The sequence below is a fragment of the Belonocnema kinseyi genome, chromosome 3 (assembly GCF_010883055.1).
Source record: "Belonocnema kinseyi isolate 2016_QV_RU_SX_M_011 chromosome 3, B_treatae_v1, whole genome shotgun sequence".
Lineage (NCBI taxonomy): Eukaryota > Metazoa > Arthropoda > Insecta > Hymenoptera > Cynipidae > Belonocnema > Belonocnema kinseyi.
In genome coordinates this window covers 81086191-81107919 of record NC_046659.1, presented here as the reverse complement: position 1 = coordinate 81107919, position 21729 = coordinate 81086191, and the positions used below count along the sequence as shown (strand labels likewise).

Genomic DNA, 21729 nt, shown 5'->3' with positions numbered 1-21729 from the left:
GAAATCCCAGGGCAATTTCCTATCTGTGATACGTTAATCGAGAGAAACAAGAGAGAGACACTAAGTTAAGCCCTTCATTACGTACAAGGTGGCTCGGTAAATTGGGCCACATTATGTTTATTGCAATTAGAGTATAATTACCGAATTAGACTACTTGCATATAATTATTTTTTTTTAGTCAGGCTTTTTTTCAAAACTTTCAAAGTTTTTTTGGGTATGAACTACAACCATCACCCTTTTTCTAATGCTGCTGTAATCTGCAGAAACAGTTTTTAAGAAATCTACTACTTAAATAACAGTTAACTTGATTTTAAGAAGAATCAGCTCGAACATTACAAACGTAAAATGATTTCCTAACACACTTTTAATGCACTAATACCATTTTAATTGTAATTTGCGAAAACCAATTAGAATAATTAGAACATGAAATTATTTTCTAATAGACTTTTAAGCTGCTCAAACCATTTTCCATTTAAATTCACTAAAGCCAATTCAAATCATAAAAAACATAAAATTCTTTTATCATGCTCTCGAAATTTCAATTAGCAAGATTTTACTTTTCAGGAGTTAAAATCCTTACTTATTTAATTCAGGAACCCAGTTTAGGCTATTTGAGTCGGTGAGATTGCATTGTGAATCAATGAGCATTCTTATTAATTTAAATCATTGACCCATTTCTCACTGATTTGAATTGAGAGAGTGCACATTGAATTCACTGAAGTTATTTTTAGCTTAAATTCACGAAAAAAATCGACTACTACAAACATAGAATTATTTTCGAATAAAGTGTTCATCAGCTGTAACCATTTCTAATTTAAATTCACGAAACTCAATTCTAATACTAAGAACATAATGTTCTTTCCTAATAGACGTTTAATCTGCTGAAACAATTTCCAACTTGAATTTGTGAGAAGCAATTAAAATACTCGAAACCTGATCTTGTCTTCTAATACAATTTTTATTTACTAAAAATATTTTCAATTTGTATTTACGGAAAGCAGTTTGAATACTACAAACATAAAAAAATGTATAATTTACTGAAATAGCTGTTAACTTGAATTTGCGAAAAATCAACTCGAATATCACAAACATAAAATCCTTTTCTAATATAATTTCAATCTACTGAAACCAATCTTAACTATAATTTACGAAAACCAGTTCAAATCCTAAAAACATAAAATTCTTTTATAAAACTTTTGAAATTTAAATCAGTGACATTCCATTTTTCATGAGTTAAGATCCTCACTGATTCAATTCTGGGAGCCGTTTCTAGCTACTTGAAGCAGTGGAATTGCATTGTGAATTTCGCACTATTTTAGTTGTAATTTCTTTTCTGATACGCCTAGAATGTACTGAAATCACTTTTACTTGAATTTAAAAAACCAATTCGAATACTAGAAACATAATCTTCTTTTTGACTAAAAATTTGATATTCTAAAAACACTTTTTACTTGAATTTAAAAACCAATTCGAATACTACAAACGTAATATTTTTAATAAAAATGTTATCTGCTCGAAATATTTTTTATTTGAAATTACGAAAAGCTGTTCGAACACTAAAACATTAAATTATTTCCTAATACTCTCTAAAGTTAATTCAGTGAAACTCCTTACTTATCTGATTCAGTGATCCATTTTTAGATATTCAAATCAGTGACACTGCGTTGAAAATCAGTAAAAATTCTAAACGATTTAACTGAGTTACTCATTTCTTTCTGATTGTAATTAAATTAAAATTAAAATTTAAAATGGCTTCAGTAGAGTGAAAGTGTATTTCAATAGAATTTTATGTTTGCATTGTTAAAATACAACAGATTTTAACAATGCAAACATAAAATTCTATTGAAATACACTTTTACTCTACTGAAACCATTTTAAACCTGAATTTTCTAAAACCAATTTGAATACTACGAAAATAAATTTTTTTCCAATACACTTTTAATCTTCTGCAGACATTTTTTAACTTGAATTTACGAAAAACAGTTTGACTACAGTTGAATTGAAATTTCGGTTTGAAAAGGATTGAAATATTCAATTCTTTTTTAATCTACTGAAACCATTTTGAGCATGAATCTTCTAAAACGAATTGGAATTCTTTTCTGCTGAAACCATTTTTCACTTAAATTTACGAAAAGCAGTTAAAATTCTAAAAACATGAAATTCCATTTTAATCATTCTTTTCAAAAACACTTTTGTGTTCTAAATCCATTTTTAACTTGAGTTTACGAAAAGAATTTCCAATACTAACAACACAAACTTCTGAAGTTCTGAAGCAATTTTTAACTTGAATTTTCTAAATTTAGTTCGAATACAGTTAAATTGAATTTACAAGTTAGAGAGGATTGAAATGTGTGTTTGGATTGAACTTTATAGAAAAGCCCTATTATTAAGTGCCCTTACGGATATATTCCCGAATAAATTCAGTCTGAACACCTTGTATGTACTCGCACTAAATTGGTCACGATAGTTGCAAGCGTTAACGACCGTCGCATCTCTCTGATTACAGCATGCACATTGCACATGTAGGAATGGCATTGGCTACGCCTATGCACGAGTACAAATGTCTAGTGCCAACTCTGTTCAAATGAAACAATCAATCGACAAACGCAACATTGCTTGCATTCGGCTTATTTGAAAACAATGTATGTAATGTTAATTATCAGCAAAATTAATATTGGATATCGAAATAAACGATTTGTTGAAAATTGAGTAACTTGTCCTTTCATATGAAAAGCTATGTATAAAAAAGGGTCTTAGTTAACTAATTCTATCTCTCTAAAAAGTGGGATGGAATTATTTTAAAGAATCGGACATCACCGGGATTTTCGTTTTCTCGTCTTTTCGAGAGATTTTTAGGGAGGCCATCATTCTAATATATTACCTTTTAATTTCTTATTTTGTAATATACATATAAAAATCAAGCTTCTTCGATTTTCGAAACTGCGTTTGTGATTTTCAACAGGATTTTAATTAGTGTCGTCATATACTATTCTGAAAAATATTAGATTATAATATATACATCTATATAAAGGAAGTTGAAAATTACAATTTTTTAATTAAAAATAATTGTTCGAAGAGACCGAATTTTGAATATTATGATTTTCAAAGAAATTAATGAAAATGGAGAGATATTATCGGTATTTTGTGAGAAGCTGTTCAAATCATCATGCTGTTTATATAATCAACAAATCTGAATATTGGAATCAACAAAGAAGTTTTTCGTTTTGCTTATAATTATTGCTTTTTTTTAATATGTAGAACAATTTGTATAGCTTTGTCACTTTTTTCACTAATGAATGAAAAATTGGATAAAGTAACTTTTTTAAAAAGGGAAATGTATATATGTTTATATCCATTTTTATTGCAGGCATTATGTTTGATTTTTAACTAGCCTTTTTCCGTCGCTTTTTCCATTGGTTATTTTTGTCTCATAAAGTAATAAGTTTTTTTTTTCAATTGGGAAGCTTTTTCATGCCCATTTTGTATGACATTTTTCATAATAAAATAGATTTCGAAGTCCGGTTTTAATTATTAATGTCATTTTAACTTAAATCTAGAACTAGTTAGGGCTTAAACTGATTCTAGATTCTGGTTAAAACCACCTTAAGTAATTTAAGCTCTCAATTAAGAAATGTCCAAATGTACCCCGTTTGATGGCCCTGAAACAAAATAGAACATATGTTATATAGGACAGATCCAGACAATTTTTCAGTGGAGGGGGGGGGGGGGTGATTGTGAACTTCTTGAACAAATGTATATAAAATGGAGGAACTCTCCCAGTGATTTAAGAGGACTCTTCAAAGAGAATATAGCAAGGCGATAAATTCCACTTTATTTATATTTTTCAATTATGGTGTCCATATTCATAACAAAACCTGAAAACACCTGCATATTTGAAGCATATTTGTTCAAGATTAATCTTTATCGGTTGAAAATTCAACAGTATTATTAAAAGAATTATCGTTTTCTCTTAAAAATTTAAGAATTTGACTGAAAATTTATATTTTTGGGCTGTAAATTCAACTTTTTTTAAATCTTTTCATAAAATTTTAAGTGATTGTTTTGAAAAATAGAAAATCGCATTTTTTTTAAAAAATTGATTTTCTTATTTGAAAATTCAATTATTTCTTTGAAAATGCATGTATTTTCTTGAAAATTCGTGTTTTAGGTTAAATTTACTTGTTGCCTATTCAAGCTTAAAATCTTTTTATTTGTTCAAAAATCAACTTTTTAGGTTGAAAATTATACTTCTTGGTTTAAAGTAAAACTATTTTCTTAAAAATTCATTTCTTTGGTTCAAGATTGAACTAATTTTTTGACGCTTTCCTTTTTTAATGTAAGACTTAATTTTTTAACGAAAAATTTAACTATCTGGTTAAAAATTATCTTGTATGTTCCAATTTCATATTTTCAGATTTAGAATGTAACCTCGAATGTAACAGTTTATAGGAAATCGTCCCATTTTTAGGAAATTCAAAATTTTGGTAGAAAATTCGACTGTTTTGTAGAAGATTGCTTTTATTCTTTAAAGTTAATCTTTTCAAACAAAAATTTCCGAAATGAAAGTCTTCCGTTTCTTGTTACTAATTTCATTTTTTTAGTTTTAAGACTCAATTTTATCATTGAAAATTAAGTTCATTTGTTCAAATTTTGTCTTTTTGGAAGAAAAATAACGTTTTTGTCTAAGATGCATCTATTTAGTTTAAAATTCATGTACACCGTTAAAAATGCTTCTTTTTTGGTAAATAAAAAAATAAAAAAAGTGAATTTTTAAAATTTGATAGGTTAGCCCCTTATGATTCCCGGCCATTCATTTGGCTATAAATTTTAAATATATATTTTTTAATTAATCTTTTTTGGTAAAAAAAACAATCTTCTTTGTTAAAAATGCAACTATTTTGGTTTAACATGTATTTGTTTTGTTGAGAATTCGTCTTTTTTAGCAGAAACTTAATTTTGTTGCTCGAAAATTGTTCCTTTTAGATAAAGATGCAATTATTTCATTAAAAATTCAACGTTTTTGTAGAAAATTGATCTTTTCAGCTTAAAAATTCCACCATTTGGCTCGAAATTTATATATTTTATTGAAAATTCGGATTTCATAGTAAAAATGCAATCTACTTGGTTATAAATTAACACGCGTTTACTCAAAAACTCTAGAATTTGGATACAACTTTTTCTTTGTACTGAAATTTTTTTATTGAAGTTTTAAGTATTTTGTCGAAAATTCGTCTTTCAGTTCAATTCTACTATTTTCAATTTAAAATAAAAATCTTTTTTAGTTAAAACATCAACTATTAAATTTTTTTTGTGAACTTATCTTTTTTGGTTAATACTTCGCCAGTACTTGTTTGCAAGTTGAACTAATTTGTTATTAAAATAAAATACTAAGCCCTCCTCCATCGTATTACCTTATTTTTAGATGACCCTAAATAAAGTTACACAAAAAATCTACTCGCTAAAAATTACGTTGGATCGGGGGTTTGGTGTTCAAAACTTACGAACCCTAATAAAGGGTGTACATGGTTTCAAGTTTCATGAATATACTAAAAATAATCTAGTTTCTCGTCGTCCCGACATTTGGAATGACTAGTCCAATATTTTTCAAACGCTTGGCTGGTCATCCTGAAAATTCGGGACAACTAGTCCCCTCTTCAAACTTTTGTGCTATCCAGGTAATCAGGGAGCTCAAATTTGTCAAGGAAGTACATATACACCTGATATACAAATTTGCTTTGTTATTTAAAAATAATGTAAATATATCTTTAATTGATTATCTCAATAACTTCGTTAATTTCTTAATTATCTTCCAAAATTATGAAAAACACGTGTTTTTCGTCAAAATTTATATAATTTTCTTCATTGTAAAACCACAATGAAGACCTAATTTTCTCTGGACACCTAAAAAAGATCAAAGAAAGAAGTTAGGAAATGCGTTTGATCTTTATTTAAAGTTTTTAATAAATCCCTCTTATTGTGGGCTTCAAAGAATTTAATTTACAGGCACGCGTCTCAGAAATGATGCCACTCAAATGCCGACACAGGATGTTCGCATTAACTATCGGGTTTCTTACTCACAAGGTGATGCAGTTGCACTACTAAAATCTTGAGCTCTCCACGCAAAAAGGAATTACTGTCGCGTTTACGCAGCGAAATTTTAAACAGATTACCGTCTTAACACGAAACGCTTTGCGATCGTGAACTGAGATTCAAAGTGCTTTCGCACTGTAGAGTTTCGAGGAACAAGAAAATAGGAAAGACGATCTATAAGATGTGGAGGGAAACACGATACTAAATGAGCAATTTTACTGGAAAAAAACTAAAGAGTAGAACAAAATAAGACAAGTTGTGAAAAGAATTCTTTTAATTAAAACTGTTTATACTTATAGTTGAACTATATAGCTCTCAGAGCTTTTCGTGTAGATCAATTAAATTCTCTTTTCTGTTCTTTAAAGACAACTTCAACAAAATCCGTTTCCTGGCATTTCTATTATTAAAGAACTGCCATTGCCTCTATTTCTGGCATTGACCACGGAAATAGTTTTACACCATTTTCTGCCTGGGCAGCCTGAACGGCAGAAAATCGGATTTCTCCAGCTCCATTTCGTGCGATCCCTTGTACGAGGAAAAAGAGTTGCAAAAAATCATATATTGTGACAGACACATCTACATTGGCATTACATAGATAGTGCACCTTCCGAGTCCGTTAGATTCAAAAGGAAAAAAATAAATTAAAAGTGTCAGGCTACCCATCTGACGGATCAATATTATTTCTGGCAGATGGCTTTTTATTTCTCCTTCCTTTGAGCCTCAATCAATAAAGCTCTTTTCATATTATCATTATCTCTGAAATTATATTCATCAAATAAAGGTATCCTAATAAAAGCTTACTAATTAGAACCAATTTATAAATTACTGGGACATTTTGCGCACTACGCGCACGCAGTTTTAAAAAAACCCGGTTTATTTCTCAACATTTTGTTATGGATTTTACAAGAAATTTTATATGATTGGAGAACGTTGCACATCTTAACGGTGAAAAATACAACTGGAATTTTCTTTTCGAATTTGAATGCATATCGCCTGGAAATATCTTTGAATCAACACCAAAATGAATGTATTTTCTTAAATATTATCAACTAGTGGCGCCAAGCCCCATGAAGTTGAACGTGTATTTTCCATACAAAAAAAGACTCCATAAGTGAAAAAATGGGTTTTGCGAGTCTTTAACGCTAATTAATTATTTATAGAAGCTATCTGTATAAATAAAACTCTAGAAAGTCGCGGTTTTTTCCAAACTTTTCCAGTTCTTGTTCAATTTTCAATTAGAGTGAGGTAAGAGTTGATTAATTTTAACAAAACGTAATTGTTCAAATACTTTATTATTATCTTCTACTATGTTAATACTAAATACTTGTGGGTATTTTCTATAATTCTTAACTTCTTGTCCACTTTTTAATAAGAGTGAAGTAATAATTCAAGTTAACAAAAATAATTTTTGAAATAACTTATTATCATATTAGTATGAATATATTATACACTATTAATGTTTATCATGTTAATAACATTTTCGTGCCTAATGCTAGAAAGTTGCGGTTTCTTCTAAAATGTTTAACTTTTAGCTTTCCCTTTATGTTCGCGAACAAATAAGAAATAAAAAATAGACTGAATCATTTTTAAAACATTCTGTTTTTTGTGAACATACTAGAACACGTTAGAGCTCGCTCTAAGGGAAAACGTGACATATAGTAGACATTTTTAAAAAAACGCACCTGTGTAGCATTAATGAAATTGAATTCAATTTTCTAGAATTATTCTGAGAGTATATTCTTAACAATAATAATGAATTATTTAAACAATTATGTTTGTTTAAATTTATTAAGTTTTACCTCACTATAATTAAAAATTGAACAGAAAGTGAAACGTTTTTGAAAAAACCGCGACTTTCTAAAACTATTGTTAGAGAAAATTGCTAAAACAGCAGGAAATTGTTTAAACAATTCACTTAAATATTTAATTATCAGTATAAATCAGTATTTCATGTATGACGAACAGTAATTATTTAAAAACTGCCAAAATATGATAATTAGCGCCAAAATAATCGTAAAAGCTATTTTTTCACTTATGGGGCGTTTTTGGGATCCCCATCAAACAGAGTTATGGGGGTATTATTTTTAAAGTAATATTTAATTCGTATTCAAACAAATTTCTGACCAGTATGCATGAACATTCCAAAGAAGAAACTTGGACCACCCTAGTGTACATGCTTCACAGAAGTTTTATTACAGCGAAAAAATGTCAGTAAATTCAATATTAATGACATTATTTTTTTCAATTAATTACAGTTCTTCAAAATTGACATATTATTTTTTCATTCGCAAAATATGACTTAATATAAGTGTAATAATCTAACTTCGCACTTTAAATATTTTTTTAATATTTAAAAAGGATGAAAAATACATTTTCGGTGTATTTTCAAATAAACTATTTATCAAAGAAGAATTAAATTCAAATATTTGAATTATATTCCAATTTGCTATAAGGCTCCATTTACAGTAATTCATGGGAATATTTTTCATTTAAATGTATTAAAATATTTTATTCTCATATAAAAGTTTTACTTTTGAAGTTCAAGTGTAAGAAAAACGTGACATTCATGTTCATGATGACACTCAATAAAATTTAAGATCTGTAATGTAATATTTTATTAAATGAAGAAAAACGCATACAAAAGTATTTCAATTCATATTTGACATGAGCACAAGTAACTTTATTGTTAAATAACAGTCAAAATGGTATTTTTGTAGTTATTAAAGAAAAAGCATTTTTCTATAGTTTTATTGCACTATTCACATTCAAACAATAATTTTGAAAAACACACTTTAGAACAAGCGGTTACTTTTTTCTAGTTTTACGAAAAACTTGACCTTATGTTCACATGTTGATACTGTAATATGACTAATTTCACTTCATAATTTTACAACCTAAAAGTTTGACATATTTCTTAAGTTGAATACATCATCGCAAGAAAAACAGAAAAATCAAAATTTTTCAGTGTATTTAAAACAATTCTTGCTCGAATCATCCTGCCATTTTGACTTTGTTTACATGATTTTTCTTCTAATATAATTATTTGATTAAATTTTCAAGATTTTCGCTAATCGCGAATAGCGAATGCGAACAATTATTTTTCAACTTCAAGCATGTTTGATTACAAATTCATCTTCTGCAGTTGAAAATTTAACTATTTGGTTAAAAATCTATATTTTTGTGAAATTTTGTCTTTTGTGGTAGAACATAATTTTTGCTGGTAGGAATTAAACTTAGGCATTTTGTTGCCTTAAAAATGAGTTTTCTTTTAAATTGAAAAATAAATTTTTAACTTAGAATTCGTCTTTTATTGTTGAATATTAATCTTTTTAATCACTAATTCTTCTACTTGGTTGAAAATTTAACCATTAGGTTAAAAATTTCATTGAAAATAAAAATATGAAAGTTTACTTTTTTTATTCGATAATTCATCTATTTTATTTAAGATTTCTGTTTGTAGAAAATTAATCTGTTTACTATTAAAAATTCATATATTTTTTTTAAAATGTGTCCTTTTTTGGTTGCGAATTAATTTTTTCGGTTAAAAATTCAACTATCAGGTCGAAAATCTATTAATAATTAAAATATGTGTTTGAAAATTAATGTATTTTGTTAAAAATTATTCTTTTTGGTGGAAAATTAATTTTTTGCTTAAAATTTCATTTTCTTTGATTAAAGATTAGATTGTTTTTAATCAAACTTAATTTTTTCCATCCTAAAATTTAACTTTTCAACTTTTTTGTTTGAAAAGTTTATTTTTCGAATGTAGATGCATCATTTCAGTTAAAAGTTTATCTCGTTGATTAAAGATTTAACAAATTCTGTTCAACTTGATTTTTTTCAATGGTTTTTTTACTAAAAATTTAACGATTATTTTTAGTTTAAAATTTATTTATTTTGGTAGAAAATGCATATTTTTGGGTGGTTACTTCAACTTTTTCCATTTGACTTTTAACATTAATATCTGAACATTTTGGATCAGATTCTTTTTCTATGGTGTTTGAAAAATCTTTCTTGGTGGAAAATCCAATTCTTTTTTTGAAAAGTATTAAATTCAGCATTACATGCCATTTCTCGTTTTTCTATCAAAATTAATCCAGAAAAAAAGTTGGTATACAGTAACAAAATTTTTCGGTAGGGAAGATTTTAAGTACTCTTCTCATTGAAAGTCGAAGTAGCAAGAAAGTGAACCACAGAGAACAATTAATAGAAAAGATCTCTGATCGCCTCATTATACAATGAGCTCTATTAAATGACCCTTAATTGTCTGCAAGATTAAAATCACATTTTCTCGAGTTACGAACGAAGGTTCCTCAGGAGAGTAAATGGTGATGAAGTTTTCTCATAAAATAAATTACGCAGTTCTCTCCTTAATTCAGCACAGCCAACTTGCCTGAATGGTAATATTACATATTTTCCTAACGGCAAAAGTTCCGGAAGTCCTCTTGAAGTATATCCGTAGTTCATCCTCATGAACTTACAGGATTTCCGAGAGGATCATGGGCGTAGTTCGGTAATAAGGAAAATGACCATACTCCCGAAATTTATGCGCATTATTACTATCTTAGAGAACTGAAAATAATTGGTATCAATCTTACAAATAAGGCTTCTCCGCTGAAGTATCTTTCATGCTATCACGAATATTTATCTGAGAAAACCTCATAATTTCAGATATCTGAACTCTTCATCAGCAAACGTTCATTAATTACGTAAGGATGATTTTTGAAATTTTTGAGTCCCACCCCCACCGTTCATTATTATTTTATATTTTTTACTTAAAATATCGACAGTATATAAATTATTTTCACCGTAAACAATATTTCAAGGAATTTCTGAGGATTATAAAGATTTCCAGTGATTTGAAAGTATTTACAGATTTCAAGGTATTTCCAACGACTTCAAAGTTTTTTGGAGAATTATAACAATTTTACAGAATTTAATGAGATTTTCAAAGCTGAGGTATTTTATGAGATCTTAAGAAATTTCGAAAGATTTCAAGAGAGGCTATTTTAAACAGCAAAAAAGATTACGAGAGGTTCCAATGATTCTTAAAGATTTTCAGAGATTTCGAACGTTTGAAGTTACGATTTCAGAAAGAATATCAATTTTTTAAGAAACTTTACCAGTATGTAAGGAACTTTAAGGATTTTTAAGAGAAACAGAGGTATTCTCAGGAATTTTGAAGGGTACAAGTGAATTTTAATGGCATTTCAAAAGATTTTCAAAGTTTCAGAAGGATTTCCTACGGTATTAAGAGATTCGAAAGTGTTGAGATGATTGCACGTGGCTTTTCAAAGTATTTCACAATAATTTCAAAGATTTCAAGAGCTTCAACTGATTTTTTAAGATTTTAAGCATTTTAATGGATTGTAGATGACTTTTATGGGAGTTTAAAATTTGCAAGCGATGTCCAGAATTTTCGTAGTTTTAAAAGGATTTAAAAGGATTTATAAGATTTGAAAATAAGGCACGAAATTTTAAAGGATTTTGAAGAATTTTATCGAGTTTTAAAAGATTTAAATTGATTTTAACATATTGTAAGGGATTTAAGAGTTTGTGAACGATTTCAATTAATTTTAAACTAATTTCATAGATTTCAAGGGATCTTGTAAGTATTCGAAATTAGACACGACACTTTTAAGGATTTTGAGGCATTATAAAGGATTTTAATATATATAAAGGGTTTTCGATGATTTCATGGGATTCCAAAGATTTCCCGGAAATTATAAAGGATCTTCAGATATTCTGAGAAATTAAAATAATTTTTTTAAGATTTCAAAATATTTTGAGGGATTTCAAGAGGTTCGGAAAGATTTCAATGAATTTTAAAGTGATGTAGATTTCAAGGAGTCGCGGAAGGTTTTTTAATATTTTGATGAAATTTCAAGACTTTTAACCTCTCTTGAAAGTGTTTAACACGGATTATAAGAGATTATAAGGGATTTTTACGGGGTTTTAAAGATTTTATGCGATCTCAACCTTTTTCACAGTTTTAAAGGTTTTTAAGTCAAGGATTGCGCCGACAGACTTTTGACAGGCGATGGTTTGGGAAATTTCGATCGTCGGCGGACAGCGAGCCACCTTCTTTGCTACTTGGTGGCGGCGGGGCGGCATGAAGGTATAGTTTAATATTTTTGTTGATAGAAAGCTTGGAAAATATAAAAATATGTAGGAATAAAATATCAATTTCCATCATAAGATATTTATTTATATCCGCTGACTTAACAGCTAATTGGTCACCGAAATTTCCGCAACCAATCGAAATCCACTGTATCATCCGGCGGGAAGAAATCCGTTACCATGTAAATATACCTAAAATTACGTCAGCGCGCCGACGTCTAGTTTTAAGGAATTTTCAAGAAGCTCATTCGTTTTAAAGTGACTTAATTCAAAGAATTTTCACATACAATTTACAGAAATTTAAAGAATTGTAAAGATTTCCACGAAGTCCAAGAGATTTCATGAAAGGTTCGTAGAATGGTTAAATAAATATTATATATTAAAAAAGAATAGTAATTTCAACAGCCAACATAAGTGTCAATGAACATATTTGTAATAATAATTAGAAAAACGGAACGCGTAAGAAATGCTTTGGGATTCCCTCCCCCTAGCAAGGATTCACATGTTATCCGCCCCCCTCTCCACAAAAGAGAATTTTTTAATTAATGATGAGCACTATAAGAGATTACATTTTTTAACTTCTCAAAATCTGTAAATAATTAAGTCTAATCACCTTTGTTTTATGTTTCAGTCATTGTACAAACGATTATATTGCTGTCTACTCTGGATCAACGACCACCAGTCCACTATTAAAAATGCTGTGTGGAAATGACAAAGCTTACGTTGTTCATACAGGGCAAAATCTTCTCGTAGAATTTCGGTGAGTTTGCCCTCAGTTTTACTCTAATAGAAAAAGAAACAGAAATCAGGAAAAAGTCTGGGAATTTTGTTTATCAGGAAACGGAATTTAATGAAAAGTCAGGGATTTTAGGAAATACAATTGTGACATTCAGGTAATTTTCGTAAGAAAGCACTTTAAATAACTGCCAATAATAATGAGGCCTACGGCATAGTCACTTTTAGTAACTTTTTTAAGATAAATTCACCATAGTAACTTTTTAAAATGACATGATCACCTATTTAGGCTCTTTTCTTTCAATAAATTGACCAGCAGTTTAACTACTATTGAATTCAGAACTTTACCTATTTTTTAATTTTCTTTGATTTATTTTGAAATCTTTTAGGGTAATTCAAAAGTTTCTATGAATTTTCGAAAGAATTCAGTAATTTAAGAACATGCTAACTAACTGATTTGTAAGATTACGAAGTTATACTTTTATTAAGGATATTTCAAATATTTTACAAGATTCTTGTTTCACGTTTTGCCAAAATTACCTTTGGCTTTTTACTTTCATTCGAAACCTTCTTTAATTGACAACAAATTTATTGAAGAAATAATTTTTTAATTTCATGGAACTGTTGACAGATTTTCGCATTTCACAATGACAAATAAAAATATTTAAAAAACTACTATTACACTTACCCTGAGTCTGATTCGTAAATACCCTCTCATAATTCATCATTCAAAATGTTGAAAAATGTACATTTTTGACAAAAAGGACCAATATTAAAGAAAAATATAATATCTTTCTTCATTCCTAAAAACAAAAATCTACCAAATTTGGTTTATGTAGGAAAAAATTTAATCAAAATACCAGACGACACAATATAAGGAAATAGATTTTTCTTAAAGCATCTCAGTTTTATTTAAAATAATTGATTAAAGCAATAAAGAATAACAACCACCCGTTTTCGCGAATAATAAGAGATATGTTTAATTTTTATGTTATATTAAGAGGTTTTAATAACCAATTAATTTTTTATTTCAAACTTCCAAAAGAATTTTAAAGCGTTTTTAACAAACTTCAAGGGATTTCAAAAGACCTTCAAGGATTTGAAATATTTCAGGGTATTTTTAAAGATTCCAAGGCATTTTCAAGAGATTTAAGAATTTGTAAGCATTTTCTAAGGATTTTGATGATTTTGGGATTTACAAAAATTTAAAAAGGTTTTTCAGAATTCCCTATAATTTTAGGAATATGGAACAATTTTATAGAATCAGTAAGGCTTTATAATATTTTTAAAGATTCTAAGGTATCTTATAATGTTTTCTAGGATTTCAATGATTTATAGTGATTTCAAAAGAATATCAAAACATCTCATCAGAATTTATAAAAGCTCATTAATATTTTTATGTACTTCAAGGAATTCATTCACAGTAATTGACGGATATCGTAAAATTTCAAATAATTTCGAATATTTCACGGTATTCGCAAATATTTTAAAAAACTAAATTGTTTTAAATATTTGAAGACATTTTCAACCCATTTTCAGTAATTTGATAAAATTTGAAACAATTTTACATGTTTTAGGGAGAAACTTATTTACAGGAGCTATAATATTTCAAGATATTTTGAAAGATGCCAAGGGATTTTATCAGATATCCGAAGATTTCAATAATTTTAAGGGATTTTAAAAGCTCTTGAAGTATTTTCATACATTTGCCAGGATTTCTGAAAATATTATAAAATTTCATAGAATTTCGGTGCGTTTTATCATATTTTATTGGATGTTAAAGAATTTAATAACAAGAAGTAAAGGATTTCGTATGTTTTTTATAATTGGAAGAGATTTTCAAACATTTTTTGTTATTGATTTGAATTAATTTGGAATTCCCTCTGAATCCTTATTAATTTCTCCTGAATTCTTAAAAATTCTTCAGAATTCTTCAGAATTTGCTTGATTCTTTTAATTCATTTGAATTCTTAAAATCCTTCTCAATTCTTTTAAGTTTTTCTAAACTCACGCAAAACTTACTGAATTCAATTCTGTTTTTATACTGTTTTATTTTTGTGAATTTCGTCAGATTTTTCCCATTACTCTTAAATTCCTTTAAATTCAATACCATTTTACTGAAAATCAATCGACCTTTTTCCATTAATTTTAAGACATTTAAATTAAACTTGAATTACTTTGAAGTTTAAGTTTAATTTTAAGGTTTGCATAGATCGACTTCGCCTTTTCTCAAGTAAATTATGCTTAGGTAGCCCTAAAAATAATATATCAAAAATTTGCAAGCTTAGAATTTTGGTCTTTAAATATTAATGGCCAGAGAAACTTAAAAATTAGTCATGTAAAAATCAGGAAAAGTTTAGGGAATTACGAAAATAGAATGTTGCGGCAAGTCTGAATAACAAAAATATGATTGATGAATCCTTATAATAATTTAAATATAAATTTTTTCAAGATCTGGTTTTGAAGTTCCTCCCTATAACTACAATGGTTTCGCCGCAACTCTCAGTTTTTTGGAACTGACAACAGAAGCTCCTACCACAGTTACAATGGAGAGCACCAACAGAACGCGTAAGCACATCTAATTTTTTCTATAAATAAAATACAATTGAAGTGTCCCGGGTCATGAGATCATAAGTGCCAAGCTTCAGAAGTGGGCAAAATGCATGTTTGGCATTTTTTTCCTTTGCGCCTCTTTTTCAAAATGTCACAGAGCTAAATATTCTAATAAAAGAGCTTTCTTGTTTTTTCTTTTCAATTAAAAGATCAAAAAAGTTGTGCAGGTATTTTAATGTTTTTTTCCGCAAAACTTTGCAATTTTTTAAGCGCTTGTTCCGCGATTCAATAGAAAGATCGAAAGATATTTCTTAGTTTTAGTGTTTCGTAGCCCCGGGAGATTACTCTTATTGTTACGTTAGGGTGTCCGCCATCGTACTTTATTCCGAAGATTCGAGGAAATATTCGAGATAGGATTCGAGACGATATTTGAAACATGATTCGAGACATGATTCGAGGCTAGATTCAAGGTGCGATTCGCAACTAGATTCGAGATAAAACCCGAGAAAAGATCCGATACCAGGCTTGATACGAGATTCTAGACATGACAAGTTTCTAGATACGATGATATTAAAGACAAGACGAGATTCGAGATTTGTTGAATATAAGAATCGAAGCAAAATGAGACTCGAGACAATACGAAAATCGAGATACGAGATTTGAACAACTCAATAGGCTACGAAGCCCTTTTTCGTAGGCGCCAATTCAACTAATTTTTTTCTTCAATTAAATGTATTAAAATTACAGTCCCGAAAAATTTTGGTTTCAGAACTTACGCCCTTATGCTTTGGGACCCTTGATTTGTTTTAAATTACTAGTTATTTCGATTTAACATCTAAGCCTTTTCAAAACAATGTAGCTGTACCCTTCGCAGTCGAAATGATTAGATCACCGAGCAGCAGTAATAATCACGATATGAGATACACAAATCGTGATCTACAAGGCCATCGGAAAGATGAGGAATCCTCGATGAGTTGTGAAATGGAAGTCAGTGGAGATAAAATCCGAGCTGGACATCATGACACCCGGGGAAAATTGAAGTCTACAACATGTCGCCTTATCCTCCGAGGACGTGTTTACGACACTGTACATGTTTCTCTAATCGGCTACAATCTCAGGTATTTTATAATTAATATTTATAAATAATAATCTACGAATTGCTGATATTAAATTTGGTTGATTTATGGTACAATTACTTTGGAAGAAATGAGAAAAAATCTACATTGGCACGGATTTAAACCGGGAAAGCCATTATTCATGAGTGCAGAGTAAATAAATTGTGTCTTAGCGGCCACAGTAGATCATTACTTTTTGCAATATCCACCCCGAAAGTGAGGAATCCATGCCTCTAAATGATATGCAAAGTACTTCAATCCAGCAGATTGCGCGGGAATATGAATGGCACATGCGAAATTTGAAACACTTCTCTTCTATTTGTGAATAAACGCAATGGACGCGCATGCACACTTTAAAAATAAGTAACTTTACACACTGGCCAAATAAAAATAATCTTAAACTTTTTTTAGTTATATGCAACTTCGGCTGAAAACCACCATACTAGTTTGGAAACTTGGTTGAAAAGTTCAAAAAAGGTTTTGAAAAAAATTTTAAATTTAACAATTTTGATTTACACATTGTTTAAATTAAAGAATTTTCAATTTTAAGTCTTCAAAATTGAATAACTTTTAAATTATAAATCGTGAAAATTTAGGAATTTTTAATTGTAAATCTTAAAAACTGAACTATTAAGAAAAATGTTCCAAATTACAAACCTTTAAAATATCAATATTTAAAATTGAATAATTATTAATTCTGTATATTTTAAATTCAGGAGTTTTTAGTGGAAACTTTTTAAAAATATAGAAGTTTCAGTTAAAAATATATAAGATGTTATGTTGTTGACCAGGGTATAATAATATTCTTATAGATGGAAGTCAAAATTTCAGTCAATTACTGGTCAGTTTATTGAAATTATGCCTGAGAGATTCTCAGTACATATATGGTAAGCGTTTCGACTGTACGTCGACAGTCCTCATCAGTATAAAATACTTCTTTCTACAAAATTTTGTACCTGTATGTTAAATTTAATTTGTTAGTTGCTGAAATGACTCCGTCTTCTGGGCGGACTTAAATAAAGATTGAGATTATTGTTGACATTGAAAAACATACAATTTCACATGCCGCCCAGCAGACGGAATAATAACTAAGGCATAATTTCAATAAACTGACCAGTAATTGACTCAATTCTTTCAAATTAGAGTTTTTCATTTTTTCTCTTTACAATTCAAATCTCTGTCATTGTGATGCTTTAAATGCAAAATTCATTCAATTTAGAAGATTTAGAATTATAAATTTTCTATAATATTTATTATTGTCCCTGAATCAATAAAATTATTTTGACATTCATAAAGGAAGATTAAATATCATATTTGTGTATTTTAAGCATGGTTCACTGAATATCAGATCAGATTGCGTGTTATGAATATTAAATATTTCGGCTGCACATAACACACGAATGAATTTTAACGATCAGAGAAATAACCAATTTCCTGGATTAGGGAATTGTAGGGGTTAAAGTTGCTTAACTTTATTTATGCAGAGCAAAGAATTGTTCCCACCTTCGGGGCAAAATTAGTGAGTGGTGTACTGCAAATGACGGTTCTTCAATTTCCTTCAATCTTGAAATAAGATCCTCGTCGTGAGAACTCATTTCGCGGGTCTGTGCTTTCCACTCAAAGCATTTCACCCTTATCCAAAGCCCCTACCTCCCGCTTGAGCTTCCACCTCTTCAATCGGTCTTGTCTTCTACACTCTAGAACAAGAAGATACACCAGACACTTTAATTGATATAAAAATGGTATTCTCTTACTGGAATTAAAACAGTATTCTCCCTCTGTTGCGTTACGAAAAATTTTTTTAAACATTTTTTAATTCCTCACCATTGGGCAAGTCGATGGAACCTTTTAAATTTTTTTATTTAAAACAAACAAATGTATTTCTTTTTTTGGTGAAAAGCTTATGAAAACAAATAACCTTAAATGAAAAAAACTACGTCGGAATGTAATATTTCAAAAAATGATATCCGCTTTTATTAATTTGTAGCTAAAGTTGCCAAAACATTCTTTTTAGTTTCTTTCCCTTATTTTGCCATGCTCCATTAAATAAACTAAGGAAACACGTGAAAAATTTTAATTTTCAAACAACATTTTTCTTCTATTTTTACGGGTCCTGAAATATGTATTATTTTTACACGAGATCCGTAAAAATCCGCCACACGGGATCCGTAAGAAATCGAAAAAAGTTTTTAAAATGTGTTTTGGTTAAATTTAATGAGAGTAAAGAATCCTACATGGAAAAAAATAAGAAATCAATGTTTGCCAAAAATATATAATAGTTTTTAAAAAATCCAAATTTGTTAATTTGTACCTAAAGTTGTACAAGGTTAAAAATTGCATTTATCGTAATTGTTTGAAATATTATATTTCGACGAAAAAAATGTTATTCTTAACTTTTTCCATCTAAGGTTATTCACTTCATAAGATTTACTAAAAAAATGAAAAAGTTCTTTTCAACATACAAAAAATTTTAAACAAATTTAATTTTCAATCCTCTTGCACAACAATCTTTCCCCTATTTCGCTATTTTTCCATTTTTTCAAGAATTCCTCTTTTCCCCATGTTTTCAAGAAACTTCTCTTTTTTTCTTGTTTTTTCGCATAAATGCTATTTTCAGGATTTCAGTTTAGAATGCATCTCTTCTGATTAAAAATTCCACTATTTGCTTAAAGAATTAACTACTTTGATATAAATCATTTCTTAGGTTGAAAATTAATTTTCTCAACTACTTGTTTGAAACTTAAGCTACTTGGCGAAAACTTGAACTACACTGATAAAAATTCATTAAATTGGTTGAAAATAGAAATATTATTTTTAAACTTTCTCTTTTATTGTTTAAAAATTAACTTTTGCAAATAAAAATTTAGCTATTCCATTTTTGTTGAAAATGTATCTAACTGCTTAAAAACTCAACTAATTAATTCAAATTTGATTCGCTTTGCGGGTTGAAAATTAAATTTCTTCACTGAAAACTTTACTATTTCATTTTTGCTCGTAAATTTCTTATTATTAGTTTAAACTTAAACTGTTAAATGTATCATTTGAACTTAATATTCTTTAATTGGAAATTCAACTACTTGGTCGAGAGTCTCTAAGAAAAAAAGAAAAATTCTAGTTCCCGATAATAATTGTTTTGAATCTGAAGTCATAAATTAGCAAGAAAAAAACTTGTAAGATATGTTTCGGCAAAAAAACACATTGTTAAATGTTCACAAATACCTCGCATCTGCTGATTTTGAAAATAATGAATTTTCCAAAAACTTTCTATCCATTCCGAAGAGCCTGTATATTTAAATAAATTTAAATAAATCTACATTTCTAGTGGTTGTATTTTTTTGTTGTTGAGTATTATTGGGCGGTTAAGGATATAGTTCAGAATCATTCAAAAGTGACTGATGTGATTTTTATTAGTTCTGAAATTTTTTTACTTTCAATTAAAGGAAACTGAGAAAGGGTTCTTCAAATGTGCCAGGGGTGTTTTTTTCGGTATTCAAATATTATTTTTTATTAACAATAAAAATTTTAGACGAAAATCACTAACACAGCCTAACAAAAAATTATAGTTTTCAAAAAATTATTATATTTTTCAAATCTAATAATTTCTTATTAAAAGAACCGATTATCAGTTTAAAATACCAGCCATCTCAAAAATTACGCAATAATTCCGGACTTAATGACTGCATAGTAATATAAGCCATTTGACACACGAACTGAAATTGTTCAACCTTGGTAATTTTATTATTGCAGACAAAAATCAGTGTATTTAAATCTAACAATAACATAATCTAAAGTTTTTGAAAAATTTTAATATTCTCCACATTCTAACAAATTTGTATTATCAATACCAACAAATTTTAAAGAAAAACACTACCATAAAACAAAAAACTAGAAAATTGGGAATCTTCTACGAACTCTAATTATTTTTGTTTAAAATAATCGATTTACGGTGAAACAACGTGAATATAACCTGAAAATATTCAAAAATGTTAAACATTGTTCAAAATATGATGATTTTGTATTAAGATACCAATTTTTTGTGCAAAACATTAACATAACCTAAAATTGTTCAAATATTATTAAGCTTTTAAGTCCCATGATTTTTGTTTAACAATCTAAATTTTAATTTAAAAATGGTAACAAAACGAATATAAAATGTTGACAAAATTTTGATACTTAAAATATAATATTATTGTCTATTAAAAATACCGATTTCTGGAATGAGACGCAAATATAATCTAACATTATTGAAGGTTACATAAGTATCTTGATGATAAACCGTGATAATCTTTTTTTTAAATGCAAACTTCCAGTAAGAAAAACTAGCATAGAATGACTATCAAAATATTTTCAATTATTTATTTGATAATTTAAATGGTTTAGTTTAATAGCGTAAGAGTATTAGAAATTATAAATGTTTTTTAACTCGCATAAGGTTCACCATGAACGAAATTTTCAACAACTTTTTTCATTCAACAAATCGAATTTTGAGTACAGACTGCATCGCCTAAGAGAACCCCGCTTTTATCTGCAGTCCTTATTCAATAGATCGTTGTTTCAGTTACAATTGATTTCTATGTACCAATAAAAATATGTTGAAATAACATGATAGTTGACAGACTACTTAGTCTTCTTTTTTATTTTCTATTATCAAAGGATGATAGAAGCAATTCGCAAATAAAGACGATAATGAAAGAAGGAAACCCGCTCAAAGAAATAAAAAGGAGTTCTCGTTTGATATTTGTTACCGATTTTTTCTTTGATTTCCTGCAAGCTGCTAACTTTCTCGAAATATGTAGAAATATATGAAGATTTAATTAATCCGACCTGAGCTAACCTTAAGAGCACTTGATCAAAACGTTGAAATTAAAGTGCACGAGACTCGAAACGCATTGATAACACATAAGCACTAAAAACTTGATAACCAATTTTCAAAGCATGTTCCTTTTTTCCAATATTTTATTTCTCTAACATAAATTGAGCTCTAGCAGAGTGCATAATACAGGTGATGTTTTTGTGTACCCTTAAATAGTCTATACATTTCTCAGCAATTTTCTCGATCACGGACTTATTTTATACTTTATATATTATAAATTTTTTTTGTTAATTATTATTATAT

General features: G+C 28.5%; 1 protein-coding gene across 1 annotated transcript in view; it reads left to right on the top strand.

Moving 5' to 3' along the window:
* The window catches only part of LOC117169901, a 312876-nt gene that overhangs the window by 200102 nt on the left and 91045 nt on the right, over positions 1–21729 (top strand). The window contains exons 7-9 of the mRNA XM_033356410.1: positions 12842–12970; positions 15398–15513; positions 16373–16616. Of these exons, the coding sequence (XP_033212301.1) occupies positions 12842–12970; positions 15398–15513; positions 16373–16616 (489 nt within the window). The remainder of the gene's footprint in view (positions 1–12841; positions 12971–15397; positions 15514–16372; positions 16617–21729) is intronic.